Source organism: Nicotiana attenuata, chromosome 1, assembly GCF_001879085.1.
Source record: "Nicotiana attenuata strain UT chromosome 1, NIATTr2, whole genome shotgun sequence".
Classification (NCBI taxonomy): Eukaryota; Viridiplantae; Streptophyta; class Magnoliopsida; order Solanales; family Solanaceae; genus Nicotiana; species Nicotiana attenuata.
Window position 1 is genome coordinate 101,343,574 of NC_031989.1, and position 21,060 is coordinate 101,364,633.

Below are 21,060 nucleotides of genomic sequence, written 5' to 3' on the forward strand. Positions count from 1 at the left end.
ATTCTGATTTTACTTAAAAGCGAATTGAATTATAATTGTTGCAAATATGTAATTATGGTTAGTTCAGATGTAGAGGTGGATAGGCCCGGCTAGAAAATAAATAGTGACTGGGCCCGTCTATTGTAAGCCCAATGTGGGCCAGTTCGGACCAGTTAGAGCCTTTGAAGCTCTTTCATTTTTTGGGCGAAGTCCTGGGCCCAAATGCAACTTCAATGTTGATTTTTCCTTACTAAATAATCAATGGGCTACTGCTGACCCAAAACCCTTTTCAAAATCGATTAAAGGCCCAACATATTTACCCGAACATGTAATTAGTAGCTTTATATTAAGTTCAAATTAGACTCAAATAGGAACATCCTTAGTTTGCTTTTAGTGAAATACAAATCTTTTAATAAATTGAGGTGTGCCACACAAACAAAATCCATAACTTATGGCCCTCACATTAATATTGACTTAGTGTAGAAAACACTTTTAAACACTCGTAATTTGCTTTAGGCGCGTTTATAATCATCATAGCTACGGGTACGGTTCCCGTGACGTAGTTGTGATACCTAATTTCCAAATCCGGGGTACATTTATGTGACCCGGCCACAACTTCTAATAACTTTAAATAAATTAAACATGTTGTAGATCGTGCGTACGGTTCCCGTGACATGATTCGCAATGTGTATCAAACAAATAAGTTAAGTGTACGACAATCGTAACTTGTTCCAGAATAATTTCATAAAATAATTAAAAGCGGTTATAAAGTTAAAAATGCACAATAGGTTTAAAACATGCAATAAATCAGATAATAGTCCAATTATTAATAGTTTAAGCGACAGTGCTAGAACCACGGAACCCGAGAATGCCTAACACCTTCTCCCGGGTTAACAGAATTCCTTACTTAGAATTTCTGGTTCGCAGACTTTTAAAATAAAGTCAAAATTTCCTCGATTTGGGATTTAAAATAAACTGGTGACTTGGGACACCAAATAAACTATTCCAAGTGGCGACTCTAAAAATAAATAAAAATAATCCCATTTCGATTTATGTCACTTTAATTGGAAAAACTCCCTTATATCCCGTTGCGGGTAAAAAAGGAGGTGTGACAATATTTATTCTGATTTTGGATAGATTCGACGCGAGTTGAGGCCGAGTCGAGAGGCAAGGGCATCGCGGAGTAGTATTTCATCTGGTTTGAGGTATGTAACCATTGTAAATCTAGACCTGAGGGTATGAAACCCCGGTATTTCGTATTGTTTTGATAAATGAGGTGACACACATGCTAGGTGACGAGTGTGTGGGCGTGCACCGGTAGGGATTATGACTTGGTCCGTCCCCTAGCAGCTATTAAGCCGCGTATTTGGTTTGAAATCTTATGATATTCCGTATTTTAATGACTTATGCTATATTTTGGGCTGAATGCCATGTTTGGGGCCTTTGTGCCGACCTGTTTAGACCCTTAGGGTTATTTTTACTACTTTCCTCACTCTGTTTGATTTGAAAGCATATCCTCAGTCATGTTTTACCTGCTTCTTTGTTTAATCCGGTTTCATTGCTCTACTTCTTAATAAATGAAAACTGTTTGGGCTGAGTTTCCTTGATTTTCACTAATGTGCCCGAGTGGCCGTGAGGTTAATGACTGAGAGAGGTTGAGAACCCAATGGTGAGGATTATATATACATTATAGATCGGGCTGCACGCCACAACGATATTATATATATATATATATATATATATATATATATATATATATATATATATATATATATGGATTGGACTGCACGCTGCAGCGATATTTATATGGATCGGGCTGCACGCCGCAGCGATATGTATTGGATCGGGCTGTGCGCCGCAGCGATATGACGCTTGGGCTATAGGAGCCCCTCCGGAGTCTGTACACCCCCCAGTGAGCGTAGTCGACTGTATATTGCGGATCGGGCTGCACGCCGCAGCGGTTATTATTATTACTATGAGATATCTATTGAGCAGGAGAGCTGAGTGTGAGTACTAATTGACGAGAGCTGAGCCACGAGTGACTGAGAGGCTTGCCCGAGATGCTATACTTATGAGTGATACCTTGCCGAGGGGCGTGTTTATGACATTTTTGCTGTTTTCACTCTTCCTTTATTCTGAATCTCTGTTGAAAAATGTTGAATAAATGCCTTTAAAGAATTTTTTAAGGAAACTGGAGATTTATGAGATCACTGATTATTGAACTGCATATTTGATTTGATATTCCTGTTGAGATTTCTTATATGATCTTAAATGCTCGTCATTGCACTCAAACTATATTTACTTTAGTTACTTACTGAGTTGGCGTACTCACGTTACTCCCTGCACCTTGTGTGCAGATCCAGGTACCCGAGCATCAGAGTGAGAGCTTCCAGCACTCTCAGAGTCGTATCCGGAGATCGCAAGGTAGCTGCACGGCGTTCGCAGCCCTGCCTTCCTCCTTCCTATCATAGTATTTTGTATTTTCAGACTTACTATGTATTATTCAGACAGTGTTGGGTTGTACTTAGAGGCTCATGACTAGTGACACCGGATTCGGGCTGTGTTAGAATGTTTTGTGCTGGTTTTCCGCTTATTTCTGTTAGTTTATATATTTCATATGAAGCATTTGGGACTTAATCAGTTTTAGAAAATGATTTTTTACAAAAATAACTCGATGGTGAATGTTAGTTTGGCTTGCCTAGTACTGTGATAGGCGCCATCACGACCGGGGTATTTGGGGTCGTGACAGTGGGAATTCCGGGTCGTGACAAGTTGGTATCAAAGCACTAGGTTGCCTAGGCCTCACAATTCACAAACAAGCTTAGTAGAGTCTGAGGGATCGGTGCGGAGACGTCTGTGCTTATCCCCTAGAGGCTATAGAGTTTAGGAACAATTTCACTTCTATTCTTCTCTGTCGTGCGATTTGATCTCTCAATGCTAATTGAACTCTCTACTCTTGTTCCTTCGCAGATGGCGAGAAAACGTACCGCTTCATCAGCTGAGCAGCAGCTGGAGCCCCCAGTGGCAGCTCCTACGAGGGGTAGGGGACGAGGCCGAGGCAAGGCTCAGCCCAGAGCTCGAGCAGCAGCACCAGCGGCGGAGCCTCAGGTAGAGTTTGATGAGGAGGCTCCAGCCCAAGCCGTTCCAGCAGGGCCAACTCAGGTTCCAGAGGGGTTCACAGCCACCCTAGTGCTTCAGGACGCTTTGGTCCGTCTAGTGGGCCTTATGGAGAGTGTTGCTTAGACCAACACATTTCCTGTAGCACCAACCGTCTCTCGGGTTGGGGGAGGAGTTTAGACTCCCGCTACTCACACTCCGGAGCAGATGGCTCCCCGGTTTCAGACTCCAGCAGCTCAGCCAGTTGGGGCAGTTCCGCCGGGTGTTACAGCATAGACCGGTGATGGATCAACTATGTCTTCTGAGGCTTTGTTGAGATTGGAAAAGTTCACCAAGCTCTTTCCAGTTCATTACAGCGGGGCAGCTTCTGAGGAACCACAGGATTATCTTGACCGCTGCCATGAGGTGCTGCGAAACATAGGGATAGTGGAGACCAATGGGGTCAATATTGCTACGTTCTAGATGATAGGGTCTGCCAAGAGATGGTGGAATGATTTTGTGTTGACTAGACCAGCTGGGTCGCCTGCTTTAACTTGGGACCAGTTCTCTCAGATATTTCTTTAGAAGTTCCTTCCTACTACACTGAGAGAGGACTATCGCAGGCAATTCGAGCATCTCCAGCAGGGCAGTGTGTCCGTCACTCAGTACGAGACCCGCTTTATTAATTTGGCCCGTCATGCTCTTCTTATACTTCTTACCGATAGAGAGAGGGTGAGGAAGTTTATTGAGGCACTTGCTCAGCCTATCAGATTGCAGATGGATAAGGAGATTGGGAGTGAGATTTCTTTCCAGGATGCAACCAATGTTGCCAAACGAGTTGAGATGGTTCTAGCTCAGGGTAGTGGTTAGGGGTCTGACAAGAGGCCGCGTAACTCCGATGGATTCAGTTGGGCCTCATCTGGAGGTGGAGGTATTTTTGGTAGGGGCCATCCTCCCAGGCCGTTTCATTCAGCACTTCAGACATCCCATGGAGCTTCAGGGAGTCGTGGTCCTTATTTACCTTCTACGGGGCAGCCAGATTATAGTGCACCACCATCTCCTATCAGAGCACCTCCTCTTCAAAGTTATTATCGTGGTCAGTCGGCCCGTCCGGGTCAGTCTTAGTTTCCACAGCCACAATATCAGGATGGATGTTTAAAGTGTGGTGATTATGGGCATATCCGGAGGACCTGTCCGAGATTAGTGGGTGTTCTGCTACAGCAGCAGGGTTCTCGTGCCATGATTCTGGCACCGGGCGTGCCACCGCCCGCTCAGCTAGCTAGAGGTAGGGGTTAGGGAGCCAGAGGTAGAGGTTAGGCTGCTAGAGGTGGAGGTCAGGCCGTTAGAGGTGGAGGCCAGGCCGCTAGAGGTGGAGGCCAGCCAGCAGGAGGCTGTCCCAGAGATATGGTTCAGAGTGGTGGGACCCAGGCCCGATGTTATGCTTTCCCAGCCAGGCCTGAGGCTGAGTCATCCGATGCTGTTATCACAGGTACTGTTTCACTTTGCAGTAGAGTTGCTTCAGTTCTATTTGATACAGGGTCTATATACTCCTATGTGTCATCTTACTTTGCTTCATATTTGGTTGTGCCTCGTGATTCTTTGAGTGCTCCCGTGTATGTGTCCACACCGTTGGGGGATTCTATTATCGTAGATTGTGTTTATCGCTCGTGTGTGGTTGTTATTGGGGGTGTTGAGACTAGCGTAGATCTCCTACTTCTCGATATGGTCGATTTTGATGTCATTTTGGGGATGGATTGGTTGTCGCCTTATCATGCTATATTGGACTGTGTTGATACCCAATTTTCCCCTCATTTTTAAATATATGTATATATACTTTCGAAATAGTGCATATACATTATCATTTTGATTTATGAGCGCACACAAGTATTTTTATTATTTTTCATAATTTTTAAAGGCTTTAAATCAATTTATTTCTGTATTTTGTTATATAAATATTCAATAATTACCCTCCAAATTATTTTTATGATGATTCAATCATCCAAATATATCATTTATATCAATATGAGGTATTAAATATTTTCAGTGCATTTCTTATAATTACATTTGCATTTTTAAGGCTAAATTGCACATCTTTGCAATAGTAGCCCATATTAATGTATAATTATATTATTTATGCAGAAAATGATTTTTTATATTTTTAAAATGATAAGTAATTATTTTAAAATATTTTAGTGCACGAATGATATTTTTGTTATTTATTTATCACTTTTATAAATTATTTATTTTATTAAAATCAGGTATTTAAAATTTAGCCCTAAATTCATCCTATTTTTAGGACCTAAAACTACCCAATACACTAGCCCAACACCCTTACACTAACCCAATTACCCCTGGCCAAAGATCAATTAGCCCAACCGCATACCCGTTTAAACCACCCGACGCAGAACTCTTTTAAATCGTGGTCGTTGATCTCTGAGATCAACGGTCCACGTTACACCCTCCTCTTTAACTACACCCAAGCCCCAACCCTAAATCACTCTTTACCACCCCACCGCCCTGGAACTCTCTCTATCTCACCTCTGAAGGACCCTAATCACCGCCCTTCCTAATCCCTTCAGCCATGGGATTTACCCGTTATTTACCTACCATATCCGTGTTCCTTCTCTACTGGTTCATATATGGTGTTACCTAGTTTGCTTGCCTAAACACGGCAAGCAGATCTCTTAGAAATCGAACCAAATCTGGTTCAGCTCCTTGACCTTTTTCCGTCTGTGTTCGTTCTTGTTCTTTTATGGTATGAATCTCTATGAATCTATGTGTATCTTTGAGATTCTTACTTACCGTAAATTAGGGTTTCGGATCCTTTTAAATCGAACCAAATCTGGCTTGATTCTTTGGTTTTGAATAGTATTTATGTCTATGTTCATCTTATTCTATGCATCATGTGATTTTTTTACTTTTTATTTCTGTCGATTTGTGTACTTTGCCTAAAATTAGTGTTCTGAAATTTCTTCTCTTCCTTACTGATTTTGATTGTTTTCCTGTCTAGTGTTTGGTTGATGATTTTCCATGTTTATGTGTTAATTCCTACCACTATATAAACCCCTTCTCCTATTCCCTTTAGACAGACTTTAGAATCACTATAACCTCACTAGATCTAAAACTTTACTCTATTATTTCGTTTTATACTTTGGGTTTTGGCCGGCTAAAATCCAAGTCCATTAAATTCTGGGTTTTGCTTCTCATTGACGTTCAGAACATTGTGTGTTTTGTTCTTTCTTGCATTTTTCGTTTAACTGGTGAGTTACTTGACTTTTGTAATTTCATCCTTATGTGTTCTTACCTCTGAATCTCTACCTTAATACGTTCCTAGATTACTTTTAAGCATCACTCTATTAACTTCTGCATTTAATCACTCTTAATGCCACTAGTTCTGAGACTATCTATGCCTAATTGGCTAATCTGAATCTTCTTTAGGACCTATTCAGTTAGTATATTGACTCTTGAATGCCTATGAACATGTTTATTCACTTACGCCCTGAATCCCTGTAGTAATCTGTGTTAAGACTTTCAGTGTTAGTCATAATTTGCCTCTCTATCATTATGTCACTAAGCATGCTCACTTGATCCCATAATTTGCCTCTCTATCATTATGTCTCTAAGCATGCTCACTTGATCCCATACCCCTTTAGTATTTGCTTGTGATTTAGAATAGTTATCTCAGCATGTTTTGAATTGTTACTTTGAGGTGTTAGGCTAAACCTTTGGTACAAACTGAACTATCTTCTGTTAATTAGACCTCTATAACAATGCTTGAATGCCCATATCTGCTACTTGACATGAGTTTACCTTCCATTCTGTCCAGAATCTCTGTAGAGATGTTCTGGCATATGTTATGTGTCTGTGATATTGCCTCTTTGCTAACATGATGCCCCGTCCCTTCTGTGATTGCTTGGCTTATCACAATGCTGCCTTGTTTCTTATATACTTAGCATAATTTCCAACCATGCTTCAACCTGTCTAATGTGCATCTGTGTATAATACCCCAGTCAATCCTGCAAATATATTCTTTTCAGCTTCTCTTTTTAGCATGTGACTGCTTCTGTGCTAAGTGTTGAACATGTTTCTTAGTTTACATTAAGCTTGCTTCTTAAGTTCTGTGATTTGTTCAACTGTTTGCCTAATATGCTCAATTTGGTCGTGTCTGTTTAAATCCCTCAATCTCTGTCCCTCAGCCTTAGTCCTTTCTCTTTCACCTGTTGCTTGGGTATTTTTTGAGTTCTCATTCTTAGCCAGCTGAAAGCCAAGGCTACTTAGGTTCTGTCCTTTGACCTCCCTAGTGTGAGCACTGCTCGGGGTCAATTGAGGCCCTTGTGAACTCTGACACACTAGGACTTGGTCCCTAGTTCCTCCTCTGGATTATCTCTGTTAACCTCTCTAGTGTGAGCATTGCCCTGGGTTCTTGAAGCCCTTGGGAACTTTGACACACTGGGGTCTTGGTTCTATATGCTCAATTCTGTTTTAAGGCTACTGGGGGAATCATTCAATTCCTGGCCGCTTTATGTCTATGAGTATGTAACTTTGGTGCTATGGTGAATTGTGAGAATGAAGGCTTGGCCTGGCCAGGTGTATTTTGGGCCTGCTGTAGGCTCCCTATAGTTACTTGTTTCTACAATTTACTCTATTCATTCTGGGTCTGTAATAATACTTGTAATAACATTTTGGGTATTAGCGCAATTGGGGAAAGGGCTTTTATCCTATACTTGCACTGAAATGGGTAGAGATCCTGCTTATAGGTCCATTACCTGGTTAAAATATTCTATTATGTTCAAACATGTCCAGCTATCATGTGTTAGAAATCATGCCTATAGGTATTTTATCCTTGCTCAAAACGTGTTATTTTTCAGTCATTGTAGAAATCCTGCCTATAGGTTCTTCACTTGGTTCAAATAAGTTCTATGCCTGCTTGTTAGAAATCATGCCTATAGGATCTAAAATCAGTTTTAATTATAGAAGTCATGCTTATAGGATCCGAATCGTTTTAATTAATTGTCTCACTCGTTTCTTTGAGAGTCTTCAACGCTGTGCTAATTGTCATCATTAGAAATCATGTCGATAGGACTCAATTAACCAATTCTGGACATAATCCAGTCATCACCATTATTAGTTACTACATAAAATGCCTAGATATCATGCCTATAGGTTTAATCTCTTATTCTCTTATACCTGTAATCAGTAGGCAACTATGTAGGTTTCAGAGATTGTAAACTGCCCGTTCATTAAATCCAGATTCATATAGAGATCCTGCCTATAGGTTTCTGCAACCTCAACTTGTTAAAATCAGCAACTGCCTTTTTAATCTGACTTGCGTGCATTCGTTGTCTAAGTGCGGAGGCCAACTTGAGCCCTTATTTGCTTATAAATGAAAGTCCAAAATGTTTTTGTAAGTCGCCTAGTATTTTTCATTTTGAGCAACCTAAGTAAAGTCTAGAACCACCCTGAGATAGAGGTCCAAATGCCTGCTGGACCATAGGCATGGGACGGGTAGTGCACGCATAGGGTATGACTTCGATTTGACTAGTGTGCCTTAGGTAAACAACTTAAAGATAGTAATCGGGTAGCAGGAGATGATAGTCTGTGCCTGCTGAATAATATGAGTAATACCCCACCTTGAGGGAGTTACGAAGTATTATTTATGTTGCACGGGGTGATCCTTTAGGCTAAAAAATCTAGGACCCCCCCACCTTGCCTTTCAATCAATTATTTGTGTTTAACAATGGACTCCTGAAATCCCTCTATTTTCTTATCTTTGATCACATAGACTAATTCATATAATTGAGTTCGGCCGGGACCCACAGTTATGGACCTCGAAGAGTGCCTAACACCTTCTTTTCGAGGTAATTTCGAGCCCTTACCCGATCTTTGGTGACGCAAATTGATTAGACAGAGTTATCTGCAAATAGGTGCCCTAACGCACCTTAATTCGTTAGGTGGAGACTCTCTCTTTTAAAACCCTTCCTTAAAAGAGTTGTCACGTGTCGAAACCCGATTTCGCGAGAAAAAGGGATGCGACAGACTATCACACCAAGACCGTGACCTCAGCCTTGCCGGGGTTGCCGCGATTAGATTGGAGAGGGACTTCTGGTCATTCTACCAGCAGGGTTATCTCTTATATGAAGGCTAGGCGTATGGTCGAGAAGGGGTGTTTGTCTTATTTGGCTTATGTTCGTGATTCTAGTGCGGAGGTTCCTTCCATGGATTCTGTACCAATCGTTCGTGAGTTTCCAGACGTATTTCCTGCAGACCTGCCGAGATGCCACAAGACAGGGATATTGACTTTTGCATTGATTTGGCTTCGGGCACTCAGCCCATTTCCATTCTGCCATACCATATGGCCCCGCCAGAGTTGAAAGAATTGAAGGAGCAGTAGCAAGATTTGCTTGATAAGGGCTTTATTAGACCTAGTGTCTCGCCCTGGGGTGCGTCGATGTTGTTTGTAAAAAAGAAGGATGGATCGATGAGGATGTACATAGACTATCGGCAGTTGAACAAAGTCACCATCAAGAACAAGTATCCATTACCGAGGATTGATGACTTGTTTGATCAACTTCAGGGTGCCAAAGTGTTTTTCGAAGATTGATTTGAGATCTGGCTACCATCAGTTGAGGATTAGGGCATCCGATGTCCCTAAGACATCTTTTCGGACTTGACATGGGCATTATGAGTTCCTGGTGATGTCATTTGGCTTGACAAATACCCTAGCAACATTTATGGACTTGATGAACCGGGTGTTCAAGCCCTATCTGGATTCTTTTGTGGTTGTTTTCATTGATGATATCTTGATCTACTCCCACAGTCGAGAGGAGCATGAGCAACATCTTCGGACCGTTCTTCAGACTCTGAGAGACAGCCAGTTATATGCTAAGTTTTCGAAATGTGAGTTTTGATTGAGTTCAGTTGCTTTCTTGGGTCACATTGTATTAACAGAGGGTATTTAGGTAGATTCTAAGAAGGTTGAGGCCGTTCAGAATTGGCCTAGACCTACTTTAGCCACGGAGATCCATAGTTTCTTGGGTTTGGCGGGTTATTACCGTCGGTTTGTGGAGGGTTTTTTATCTATAGTAGCCTGTTGACCAGGTTGACACAGAAGGGTGCCCCGTTCAGATGATAAGACGAGTGTGAAGCGAGCTTTCAGAAGCTCAAGACAGCTTTGACTACGACACCGGTATTGGTGTTGCCCACAGGTTCAGGGCCCTATACAGTATATTGTGACACATCTCGTATTAGACTTGGTGTGGTATTTATGCAGGGTGCAAGGTTATTGCATATGCTTCACAACAGCTAAAGGTTCACGAGAAGAATTATCCCGTTCATGACTTGGAGCTGGCAGCCATTGTTCACGCGCTGAAGATTTGGAGGTACTATCTATATGGCGTGTCGTGTGAGGTATTCACGGATCATAAGAGTTTGCAGTATTTGTTCAAGCAGAAGGAGCTCAATTTGAGGCAGAGGAGGTGGTTGGAGCTATTGAAAGACTATGATATCACCATCTTGTATCATCCCGGGAAGGCCAATGTGGTGGCCGATGCTTTGAGTAGGAAGTCAGCTAGTATGGGCAGCCCTGTGTACATTCCAGTCGGCGAGAGACCTCTTGCATTAGATGTTCAGGCCTTAGCCAGTTAGTTCGTGAGGTTGGATGTTTTTAAGCCAAGTCTTGTTTTAGCTTGCACAGTCGCTCGGTCTTCCTTGTTTGAGCGTATCAAGGAGCGGTAGTATGATGACCCTCATTTGCTTGTCCTTAGGGACACAGTGCGGCACGGTGATGCCAAGCAGGTCACGGTTGGAGATGATGGAGTTTTGAGGATGCATGGTCGTGTTTGTGTGCCTAATGTGGATGGGCTTCGGTAGTTGATTCTAGAGGAGGCTCACAGTTCCCGGTATTCTATTTATCCGTGCGCCGCCAAGATGTATCAAGATTTGCGGCAGCATTATTGGTGGAGGAGGATGAAGAAGGATATTATTGCATATGTAGCTCGGTGTCTAAATTGTCAGCAAGTAAAGTACGAGCATGAGAGACCAGGTGGTTTGCTTCAGAAGATAGAGATTCCTGAGTGGAAGTGGGAGCGTATCACTATGGATTTCGTTGTTGGACTCCCACGGACTCAGAGGAAGTTCGATGCAGTTTGGGTTATTATGGATAGACTGACCAAGTCAGTGCATTTCATTCCTGTGGCAATTTCCTATTCTTCGGAGTGGTTGGCAGAGATTTATATCCGTGAGATCATTCATCTTCATGGTGTTACCGTGTCTATCGCTTCTAATTGAGGTACGTAGTTTACCTCGCATTTCTGGAGGGCAGTACAGCGTGAGTTTGGTACGCTGGTCGAGTTGAACACAATATTTCATCCTCAGATGCACTGACAGTCCGAGCGTACTATTCAGATTTTGGAGGATATGCTCTGCGCCCGTGTTATCGACTTTGGAGGTTCTTGGGATCAGTTCTTATCGTTAGTGGAGTTTGCCTACAACAACAGCTATCAGTCGAGCATCCAGATGGCTCCCTATGAGGCATTATATGGTAGACAGTGTCGATCGCCGGTTGGATGGCTTGAGCCGGGGGAGGCTCGGTTATTGGGTACAGATTTGGTACAGGATGCCTTGCATAAGGTTAAGATCATTCAGGATAGACTTCGTACAGCTCAGTCTAGGCAGAAGAGTTATGCCGACCATAAGGTGCGTGATACGGCATTCATGTCGGAGAGAGAGTGTTGCTTCGGGTATCGCCCATGAAGGATGTAATGAGGTTTGGAAAGAAGGGCAAGTTAAGCCCTAGGTATATCGTGCCCTTTGAGATCCATTAGCGAGTGGGAGAGGTGGCTTACAGACTTGCGTTACCACCAGGCTTATCAGCGGTACATCCAGTATTCCATGTGTCCATGCTTTGGAAGTATCACGGCGATCCATCCCACGTGTTAGATTTCAGCATTGTCCAGTTGGACAAGGATTTGACCTACGAGGAGGAGCCGGTAGCTATTCTAGACCGGCAGGTTCGTCAGTTGAGATCAAAGAGTTATCCTTCGGTTCGAGTGCAGTGGAGAGGTCGGCCTGTTTAGGCAGCTACCTGGGAGTCCGAGTCCGATATGCGGAGCAGATATCCTCACATTTTCACCAGCTCAGGTACTTTTCTATGTCCGTTCGAGGACGAATAGTTGTTTTAGAGGTGGAGATTGTGATGACCCAAAGGTCATCTTATGTTTTAGAACTCGATTTCGTGTTTCGAGGCCTTTAAAACCTCATTTTATTCCTCCTCAATTTGCGTGCGCAGTCCGGGCGTGCTTCCAGAAAGCTTCTATGTTGAAAGTTGATAAAAATAATAATTTTTGCCTTTAAAAGTTGATTTAGTTGATTTCGATCAATGTTTTGAGTAACCGGACCCAGACTCGTATTTTGACAGTCCTGGTGGGTCCGTATCGGAATATGGGACCTGGGCGTATGCCCGAAATCGAATTCCGAGGTCCCTAGCTCGAGATATGAATTTTTTGATAAAAATTGAAAGACTGAAAATTAGATGGTTTTAAGAATTTGGTTAATATTTGTTCTTGTTGGTATCGGGCCCGTATTTTGGTTTCGGATCCCGGTACAGGTCTAAAATAGTATTTATACTTTATCTATGAAATTTGGTGAGAAACGGAACTGATTTGACGTCATTCGGACATCCGGTTGTGAAAATAGAAATCTCAAAGTGTTCTTAAGAATTTCATGTGATTTGGTGCGAAATTCGTAGTTCTAGGTATTATTTTGGCGATTTGATCGCACGAGCAAGCTCATATGATGTTTTAAGACTTGTTTGCATGTTCGGTTTGGAGCCCCGATGGCTTGGGTGAGTTTCGGGTAGGCTACAGAGTGATTTGAACTTAGGAAATTTTGCTGGTATGCTTCAGGTCTTCGCATTTGCGAAGAATGCATCGCATTTGCGAGCAATGGGCAGGGAGGGACAGCTTCGCAATTGCGATCCTGGCAGTTCGCATTTGCGAACCAGGGGTCGCATTTGCGACAATAGCAGGCCCAGGTAAATCTTCGCATTTGCGAAGAGAAGTTTGCATTTGCAGGGGTCGCATTTGCGAGCCCCATATCGCAATTGCGATACCTGCAGCTGAACAAACAGTTGGAAAACGGGATTTTTCATTCATTCTTCAATTTTTCAAAACCTAAAACACAATAGGCGATTTTCTAAAGACTTTTCCTTCCCCAAATCATAAGTAAGTGATTCTTAACTAGTTTCTTTCAATCTTTCACCTCTTTTTACAATATTTCAACCTAGAATCTAAGATTTTCATGGTGAAATTGGGAATTTTTGGGTAGAAGCTAGGGATTTCGAAATTTGGGGATTTAGACCTCAAATTGAGGTCGGATTCCAAAACTAATTATATATCCGGGCTCGGGGGTGAATAGGTAATCGAGTTTTGGTCCGAATTTCGGGTTTGGACCAAGCGGGCCTAGGATCAGTTTTTGACTTTTTGGGAAAAAGTTTGGGAAACCTAAATTTATGTATTGAAATTGATTTCTTTAGCAATATTTGATGTTAATAAGTTAATTATGGCTAGATACGAGTGGTTTGTAGGTGGAATATAGAGGAAAAACGGTAATTGAGCTGTGAATGGCCTGTGGATCGAGGTAAGTGTCGTATCTAACTTTGACTCGAGGGATTAGGAACCCTTGACTTATTTGCTATGTGAAAATCCATGTGAGTGGCGTATAGGTGTGGTGACGAGTACCTATTCGCCGCCAATTTATCTTTTTTGCCTGTTTATTTCCCGTTCTTCTTATATTATCTTTTTCTGCCTTAACTACTACATGTTTTACTGGTATTTCTATGCTTAATTGCTACTTGTCAGATATTGTTTTACATTGTCAAAGGTATTAGCTTCCCCGTAGTTTCATTGTCTCATGTTATTGGCTTAGATTGGTTTATCGGTTTTTATGGTATATTTTGGATTGGTTTCGCTGACTAGTATTATTTGAGTGAAGTTTCATAATGTACAAGCTTTCCATTTGCTTTAGTTCAAGGTTTAAATATTGTGAAGAGTTTTGAGTTAAATTGTAAAATTTATGTACTTATTAAGTAATTGATGCTATTATATGGTGGGATCGGGTTTCGCACCGCAACAGGAGGAATAAGGGTGGATTGATATGGAGTAATAAGGGTGAATATTCATATTGATATTGATATATGGTAGGATCGGGATGCGCGCCGCATCCGTTTACGTGTTTATGTATCTTTCTTCTACTGTGTAAGTTATTCTGTAGTTTTGCATTTCACTTAAGGATTGATTATAGCTGGATACTGATAAGACACTGGAGTTTTGTATTCATTCCTTGCAAGTTACTGCTTTATTTTGTCCTGTCCTTCTTTCTGCTTTTATTATACATTGTATGCAGGTTATATTGTAATTGCCCCACCGTAGCCTCGTCATTACTTCGTCGAGGTTAGGCTCGGCGCTTACCAGTACATGAAGTCGGTTGTATTGATACTGCACTCTGCACTTTCTCTGTAGATCTTGGAGCAGGTAGTGGCTGATCGAGAAGTCGGTTGCAGATATTTTCAACTAGGAGACCCAAGGTAGTCGTGCCAGCGTCCGCAAGCCCTGACGTCCCCTTCTACATCTCTATATTACTGTTTTTTCCTTTGTCTCCAAAACACTTGTAAATTTCTTTCAGACTTATGTTTGTAGAAAAATCATACTGTGTTCGTGGATTGTGACACCGGATTCTTGGTATTAATGGTAATAGTATATAAACAAAGAGGCTATTTACTTATTTCCGTAATTATTTCTACTTGTTTTAGCTTGTTACCTTTAATCATTGAAACGTAAAGAAAATTAGTTAATAATAGTCTAACATTGGCTTGCCTAGCAAGTGTAATGTTAGGCGCTATCACGGTCCCGGTGGTGAGAATTCCAGGTCAAGACAGCTGCTAAGGAAAATCATTTAAGTGAAATGAGGGGCTTAATTGGATAGGACTGTAAGATGATGGGTACGGGTGTAATTGGGTTTGTGTTAGTATTGAACTGGGTAACTTAATTTTGGGTGGGGTCTCTTTAATTTTCAGGTGTCACGTGGCAGTCCGTCCAATTGAAGGGTATATTTGAATGATAGTATAACGGCAGGGGTATAACAGAGGGTATTTTTAAATTTTTTTTAATAGTACAGAGATATATTTGACCCTTCATATTTTTTATTTTGGATAAACAAAATAAAAAAGGAAAGTGTGTTATATCGAGTAAAACAAAAATAGTAATTTATTTAACTCTATTTTACAACTTCACACAAAAGAAAATAAGAGGGGGAGAAGAGAACTGACACAAGAGATGGATTAAATAGTACTCCCTCTGTTCACTTTTACTTGGCACGTTTTGACTTTTTATGTCTCTTAAGAAATAACAAATGAAGTGCATAATTTACTATGATACCATATTAATTGATGTATATTTTATTAGATTTAAAAAAATAATTTGAAATGAATAATAAATACTGTAAGTATAATAGAACTTTTTTTTTTTTATCATTCTTTTAATATGCACAAAGTGATAAATAAAAGGGAAAATCCATTTCTATTTTTTAGTATACATGTAAAAAAGTGAACAGAGGGAGTAGGAAGGAGCAAAGCATATTCTATTTTCAGTCGTCACCAACAAAGGTAGAAACAGAGAAATCTCTGCGCTCGTCGGGCAGCTATTAAGATCCAATCGTATCTTCGCTCCTCCAAAAATTCAGTCTCTTCACTTCTCTACTGTCAGTAAAGGTTAGGATCGTCTTTTTTTCCGCCTTTTCTCCTTTTATCTAACCCCAATTTTATTTATCTTTAGTCTTCGTTTCTATCTATATTGCAAAATCCCTAATTCGAACACACAGACACACACAGAGTGATATTTTGGTGTATCATTTTTCACTCTGAAGATTCCGTAATTTGCCTTAAAGTATAAATTATTTAGTGTTCGAATGAAATAGAGTTCCTGAATAGAGTGGGATGTATACAAAAGATTCATACAGTTGACCCCGACTGATTAGGAATTGAGGTGTAGTTAATTTTTGTATATTTTCACTATATTGATTGTGTTTCTAATGTCTGATTGGCCCGTTTCATATTTGATTCTAGTTGATGCTGTATATAGAATTTTCAATTGTTTGAAACTTCCGTTGTGTTTAGCGTATTAAGGTGAAAATGGGGGTTTCAAGTGCTCTGGAAAAATGGGTAACTGATATATGCATTGCGCTCGAGCTTATTTGGCTTTTTGAAGTATTTCAATTCCTCCTGAGCAAAGGACACGTTTTATGGTAACTTTCTTTTGAAAGATTTTTCAAAATAAATTTCCAGAGCAAGGGGCGGTGTTATGTATTGCGCCCCCCGGGGGGGGGGGGGGGGGGGGAGGAGAAGTCTATGGTGAAAATTGAGCGCTGCCCCTAAGTTTTGGTAGTGTGGAGATTGTGGTTCTACGGTACTAAGTGGGGATTCAAATGATTTGTATCTGAGACTGCACATTGCTTCATTTTCTTGACTTCCCTTTTCAGCAATCATCACATGGAGACTGAATGTGTTCTAGTTGAATTCAGCAATCATCTCTTGTTGTATGGTCATTTCGATCAACTACGCCCGTTCTGCTTGGACGTAGTTGGCCTCTACATCTGTTCTGCTGGTCCAATTTCTTTCCAACACAAATAAAGTGGAAATTTGGTCTTCTTGGAGGGGTTCGTAACTTGCAAACAGTTGAATGTGCTGACTGTCATTTTCTGTAAAATGAGTGCCTATGACAGTGAGCAGTATATGCTTTCAGCTATTTCTTAACTTCCCATATTTAAGTTCCTTTTTTTCATAGCAGTAACAGAATTAAGACTCCTATCTCTTTTGTTTCGTCCTTTGGCAGTGAGTCCACTACGCTTGAGAATGTATTTCTAGTTGTTTGTAAGATGATGCTTTGCCCTCGTTGATCTTATCCCATTGTTATATGCATTTCAAGGATTGTCAAGTTGAATTTTTATGGAGGGTGTTGGAGATGGTGGTGCATCAGCAGCTGCAGCATTGAACCAACGGAGGCTTGAACTTTCAAAACTTTTCCAGTACTACTTAGATAAAACCACTCCTCATGCACTCTATAGGTGGATTGGAACTGTTGGCCTAGCATTGCTTTATGCTCTTCGGGTTTATTATGTTCAAGGATTCTACGTTGTTACATATGGTTTGGGCATCTACATACTCAATCTGCTGATTGGTTTCCTATCACCTCTTGTTGATCCTGAGCTGGAACCTTCTGATGGAGCTATGTTGCCAACTAAAGGTTCAGATGAGTTCAAGCCTTTTATTCGTCGCCTTCCGGAGTTCAAATTCTGGTAATAGTTCTTGGTGTACATATGTGCTTTTTAAATGGAGAAAAAGTTGTCATATTTTTTCTGTGTTCTTCTTTTGAATTGATAATTTGGAGTATTCTTCTAATCAGAATTTGCTCAGTTTGCTTTATCTGCTGTTTCGATTGGTCTTCCTTTTCCTGATAAATTAAGAGTAATAAATAGACGTGTTAGAAATTTCTGGCATGTGTGTTTTAACATTTAGAAACTTTTGAGTTGGTATGTCTTGTGTAAAGGTAACAGATTTCATTGTTTATTTTTATTTCCATTGGAATTTAGCATGGCCATATATTCAAGTGTTCTTTACTGTTATAGTGTTACCTGGTACAAGTGAACATTAAATTGTATCAGTTAGGTGGCATTACGGTTCTTGGTGTTTGATTCAATCCTACTGTCCATCTTTCTTGGTATTAAAACAAGAAGAAATCTTAATAAGAAATTAAATTACCTTGAGAAAATCAAGAGTTCAATCAAGACCAAAGGAAAATGATTTTTCCTTTCTTAATAATGTCAAAATGATCATCAACATTTGTGAAAAACGAGTGTAAGAGCTATATTTATAGTAGGGCTAATATCAGGCAAAAACAAAAAGACCATGAAATAAAACTTCCAAATTGACGTCGAGCTACCGCGTGAGCCTACATGGTGCCGCACGAGCTGCAGGTCTTCCACCACGTCACTGCACGAACTCGATTAGTCTGTGGTCCTTGCTCTTTTTTTCATCCTTCTGAAACTTTGTTGATCGGATGTAGCTCAATCAACTTCTCTTGAAGCGCTTTAGCAGGTGACCTTGTCAGAGCCTTATAGGACATTGAGGTAACTACCTAACAACTTCTCCACTCACTTGAGGGCTTCCTAGGATACTATTGAGAGGGGTTACATAAAGGGATTCAAGGTAGACAACGCAGAAGAATATGTATGACCATACCGTTGTGACAACTTTAGTTTTGTTTGGTCTGTAGATTAGATAACCTTGAGTGTAGTGGGAGCTTAGTGCATTCAACTGCCATTTTAACACGTTTTAGGGTGTAAAAGAAGCCACTATTATGTAATAGCAAGGATAACTGGTTAAATGATTGTGGTTGAGCCATACAACAATTTCGTATATACTTTTGACACTGTTTTGGTGTGCTATTAATAGGAGTGCTTTGGCTTATTATAAAAAGGTACTTAGCAATATCTGCACTAAGAAGATCCTTGACACAATTGAACCAGAGATCCATCTGCCTTTTGTGTACAAGTACCTTAAAGAAAAGATGTCCAATTTTCTTCTGCTAAAGTGGACGGACCATGAGCTTTGCTTTTGTGTCCCATAAGATTTGGCTCTTTAGGAAGCCGAAGGAAATTGGTTTTAGAATCCCCTTTTTAGATGGTGAATGTATTATGGACTTATTAGGGGAACATGTATCAAGCTCATCATGCCTTGGACTCTTCTATTTCCTTTATATACCTTATGCTATAATCTTTTGCTGTTACTTCTTCTTTGTGGTGCTTCTTCAAAAAGTTTTCAGTCACCTTTCCAGAATCAACAATTTGGGTTGTTGTTTCTTCTATAATTTCCTCAAAGCTCCACCTTGTTAGAATAACAAGTTGGGTTATTGTTTCTTCTATAGTTTTCTGTAATCATCACGTATCTCTCTCTTCCTTTTCTTTTTCAACATCAGCCTCCTGTTGCAATTGTCAGTCAACTATAGACTACATGAACACTAAGCTGACGGGAAATTTCGGGCCACCCTTGGAAAGGAAAAATGTTAGTTAAAACTTTCACTATTTATTTTCGTTTGTGCATGCAATTCCTGTTAAACATTATGGTGTTGCATAATGTGGATCTACACCTTTTATATGATGCTTTGCACGTGAACAACAGGAATCGAAAGGAGGAGAATTACTTCTTAACTTCCACGGAATCCTTTTTGTCCTTTCCTGATATTTTTTGTGTTAGGGGTGGGGAATGATGAGCTTGGCAAGAGGAAGATCAGATTTCTAACCTCCAGATTACTATATATTTATTGGTTTTGTCTCCTTTCATAGGATAAACATATAGGAATATAGTTTTTCTTTCAATATTTAAATGTTATAGAGCTCACTCAGGCTTTTCGCTTTTAGGAATTCTATTTTTTAACAAGATGGAGTAGCATTTTGGTGCTTTTGCCACTTGATGGGAATTACTGTTCTGCGTTTTACATTCTGTAGTGGAGATAGCATGGGTTCTGATGCATCTATTTCAGGCTGTTTACTACTACTTTCTTTTAACTTTGGGCGTTGCTACAATGTCTACTCTCTTTTTCTGTTTTCTTCAGGTATGCCATAACAAAGGCTTTCTGTGTGGCATTTGTCATGACTTTCTTCTCCCTATTTGATGTTCCTGTATTCTGGCCTATACTGTTGTGCTATTGGGTTGTCCTTTTCATCCTTACAATGAGGCGGCAAATTACGCACATGATCAGATACAAATACATCCCATTCAACCTTGGAAAGCAGGTGAACTCAGTAGCAAATGAGTTCTTTTTGTGTATTTTTCCAAATAGTGTTTATGCTGTCAGTGTTACTAGTCTCATTTGGTGAGAGTATATAAAGACTCCTTTTTGTTATTGTAACAGAAGTACTCAGGGAAAAGGCCATCAGGAAGTGGCAGCAGCACAAGGGAGTGAACTGATTGTGTTTTAGACCAAATGGAGGAGGAAAGAGGAGAAAGTCCAATGCGCAAAGAAAAGAAAAGAAAAAATAGATGGAATTGCTACATATTTTTTAGTTAAATGGGATTTGTACCTGCATAAACTCTAACCTGAATACGGAGTCTGAAAATTTAGTTCCTTTAGTGATCTTCCATCTTTAAATTTCCAGCTTTGCGTTCATCTTTGCTGGCAACAACAAGAACAAGCCCAGTGATCATCTTTGCTGAAATTTTTCTAATTTTGGGATGTATAAAACGAATGTTCTACTCTGGTTGCAAATTGCAACAGAAAACAGGAAAAAAATGGCAAAGGATCTCTTTTGCATTAGTTTAATTATCTCCACACATAAAACTATGTATATAAACACAGGCATGAAAAAACTAGGCAATCAGACCGTAAAGCAGTAATATTTTGCAATCATATATTGTCTTCCTGGTTCTCAATAGTCAATTTGTCTGGTATAGTAGTTCTTATTTCTTTTTTTTTTCTTCCCTAAATTAAATCACCTCCTCTAATTTAATATTGTTACACAAGCACTTTTCATTTAATTGAAAAATAGAACAAAATCAATATGTACTAATACAAACGAAAAAGTGGATATAATCACAAATTTGTGTTGCATGACCCAGAAACGCCATAAAATGAACCCGAAAGTCATAACGAAGCGATGAGTATTAGTCACTAGGCAATTTCCTATGGACCTACAAAAATTCAGGCAAATCGGAGTCCATAAAAAAATTTCTACAAAATCAGCGTGTACTAATAAACACGAAAAAGTGGATATAATTATAAATTTGTGTTGTATGAGCCCAAAATACAAAAAATGAACCTGGAAATCATGGCGAAGCGATTAGTATTGGTCACTTGACTATTTCCTATGGACCTACAAAAATTCAGATCAATTGAAATCCGTCAAAAAGATTATACAAAATCTACATGTACCGATGCA

The 21,060-nt window shown here is 40.2% G+C and overlaps 1 protein-coding gene across 1 annotated transcript; it reads left to right on the forward strand.

The window, feature by feature from the left end:
* On the forward strand, window positions 15,672-20,438 carry LOC109231293 (protein RER1B-like). Its single transcript, XM_019396915.1, has 4 exons — window positions 15,672-15,838; window positions 17,052-17,421; window positions 19,737-19,917; window positions 20,037-20,438. The coding sequence occupies exons 2-4, from the start codon at window positions 17,072-17,074 to the stop codon at window positions 20,085-20,087; spliced, it is 582 nt and encodes a 193-aa protein (XP_019252460.1). The 5' UTR covers window positions 15,672-15,838; window positions 17,052-17,071; the 3' UTR covers window positions 20,088-20,438.